Source organism: Myotis nattereri (assembly GCF_964212035.1).
Source record: "Myotis nattereri genome assembly, chromosome: 5".
In the NCBI taxonomy this organism is placed as follows: domain Eukaryota; kingdom Metazoa; phylum Chordata; class Mammalia; order Chiroptera; family Vespertilionidae; genus Myotis; species Myotis nattereri.
The window spans coordinates 23642881-23644788 of record NC_138080.1 but is presented as its reverse complement, the minus strand read 5'-3'; the positions used below and the strand labels follow the sequence as shown (position 1 = coordinate 23644788).

The following is a 1908-nucleotide window of genomic DNA, read 5'->3' as shown; positions in this document are numbered from 1 at the left end:
GAATCATTGATCCACTGCCTACTGCATTCCCCTTATTGGGGATGAAGCCCACAACCCTGGCATGAACCCTGACCAGGAATTGAACCATGACCTCCTGGTTCATGGGTCAAGGCTCAACCACTGAGCCAAACCAGTGGGGCTCATTAATTATAGTTTTTTCCATAGAAGTAATACCATTCAGGATGATTTCTTAGGTACAAAAATTATTTTGTATGATATATGTCATTTGAGAAAAATTATTTTTAAAAAATCCATGTTGTCCATTAGTTAAATGGTATTTTTTAAATATCTGATCCATGTGGAAATAAATTTGGGAAAGTAGGAAAACAGCAAAGAGAAAAGCTGTTGGATATCTGAGAGGGCAGAAAGCTTAATTGAGTTACATAAATTAAATAGAGAAGATGAGGTCAAAGAAATAAAAATTTCAGAAAATCAATGGAAAAAGCAAGTTCTACTTCCATAGTGAAAAAATAATCACAGTATCTGACTCTGAGCCTTTGACCTCTGCCATCATGGGCACATCTTCAGTGTTAGGACAACTGGCCAGTTTGTAGTTTCCATCACAGATAATGTCTTCAGAGCCTGTTTAATGTCCCTCTTCCTGAGACTGTAGATGAAGGGGTTTAGCATGGGTGGGACCACAGAGTACATCACTGAGGCTATGGCACCTGAGTGTGAGCTGTGGGTAGCAGCAGAGCTAACGTACACTACTAACATTGTATCATAAAAGAAGGAGACAACTGAGAGGTGAGACATATAAGCAGAAAATGCTTCGTACTTCCCCTGAGCTGATGGGATTCCCTGTATGCAGGACACTATTTTGGAATATGAGTAAAGAATCCCAGCGGAAGGACCACCACCAAGCAGAAGAGCTGAAAAATAGGTCACCATGTTATTTAAAATTGTGTCAGAATAGGCAAGTTTGATCATCTGATTGAGTTCACTGAAAAAGTGAGGGATTTCCAAATTCATGCAGAAGGACAGTTGTAATGCCATTAAGCAATGTAGGAAGGAATTCAGGACACTCATGGTCCAGGACATCAGAACCAGCAGTCCACAGAGCTGAGGGTTCATGATGACCATGTAGTGCAGGGAATGGCAGATGGCAACAAACCGGTCATAGGCCATCACAGTCAAGAGAAAAACATCCAACCCAACAAAATATATATATAAATACATCTGGGTGATGCAGCCTTCATATGTTGTGGTTTTTCTCTGTGTCTGGATGTTCCACAGCATCTTTGGGACGGTGGTGGAGGTGACACAGATGTCTACCAAGGACAGGTTGGAGAGGAAGAAATACATGGGTGTGTGGAGGTGGGAGTCCTAGCTGATGACCAGGATGATGAGCAAGTTTCCAAACACAGTGATCAGGTACATGGAGAGGAAAAGTCAAATATGAGGGGCTGCAATTCTGGTTTCTCAAAAAATTCCAGAAGAAATTCTGAAATTTTTGTAAGATTCAGAGGTTCCACAGGGTGGAGGCGACTACCCAGAAAAATGAAAATAACATGACTAATTTTCACACAAACATACATTGCTCACACACTTGAAATGTGACAATTCATATTTTGCAGGCTAGACATAAATTTTAATATTGTGTATGACTATGGTCCCCTGTAGGGGATATCCAGTACCATCCCCTGATATGTAATATTTGTTCAAATCACCTATGTCTCAGAGGGGGTTCATGTATTCTACAGTTTTAATGAGAATTTCTTCATGTTTCTCAGGAATGTAAATTGAATGCTGACCATGTTTAGGCACTGTCCAGGCTGTGAGAATAGGGTGCTGAAGAACAAAAGTCTCTACAATGCAATGAGGGAGAAAAGAATGTAGAAGTAAATGATGAAATAATAAGTTATTTCGTATGGTGGCCACTGGTATGAAGAAAAGGAAAGCACATCT

At 40.3% G+C, this 1908-nt stretch overlaps 1 protein-coding gene across 1 annotated transcript; it reads right to left on the bottom strand.

The window, feature by feature from the left end:
- Positions 1 to 510: 510 nt before the first annotated feature.
- LOC308519398 (olfactory receptor 7A10-like) lies at positions 511 to 1128 on the bottom strand (the record flags this gene model as incomplete). The annotated part of the gene is made up of 1 exon (XM_081091356.1): positions 511 to 1128. The coding sequence occupies one exon, from the start codon at positions 1126 to 1128 to the stop codon at positions 511 to 513; it is 618 nt and encodes a 205-aa protein (XP_080947482.1).
- Positions 1129 to 1908: the final 780 nt, after the last annotated feature.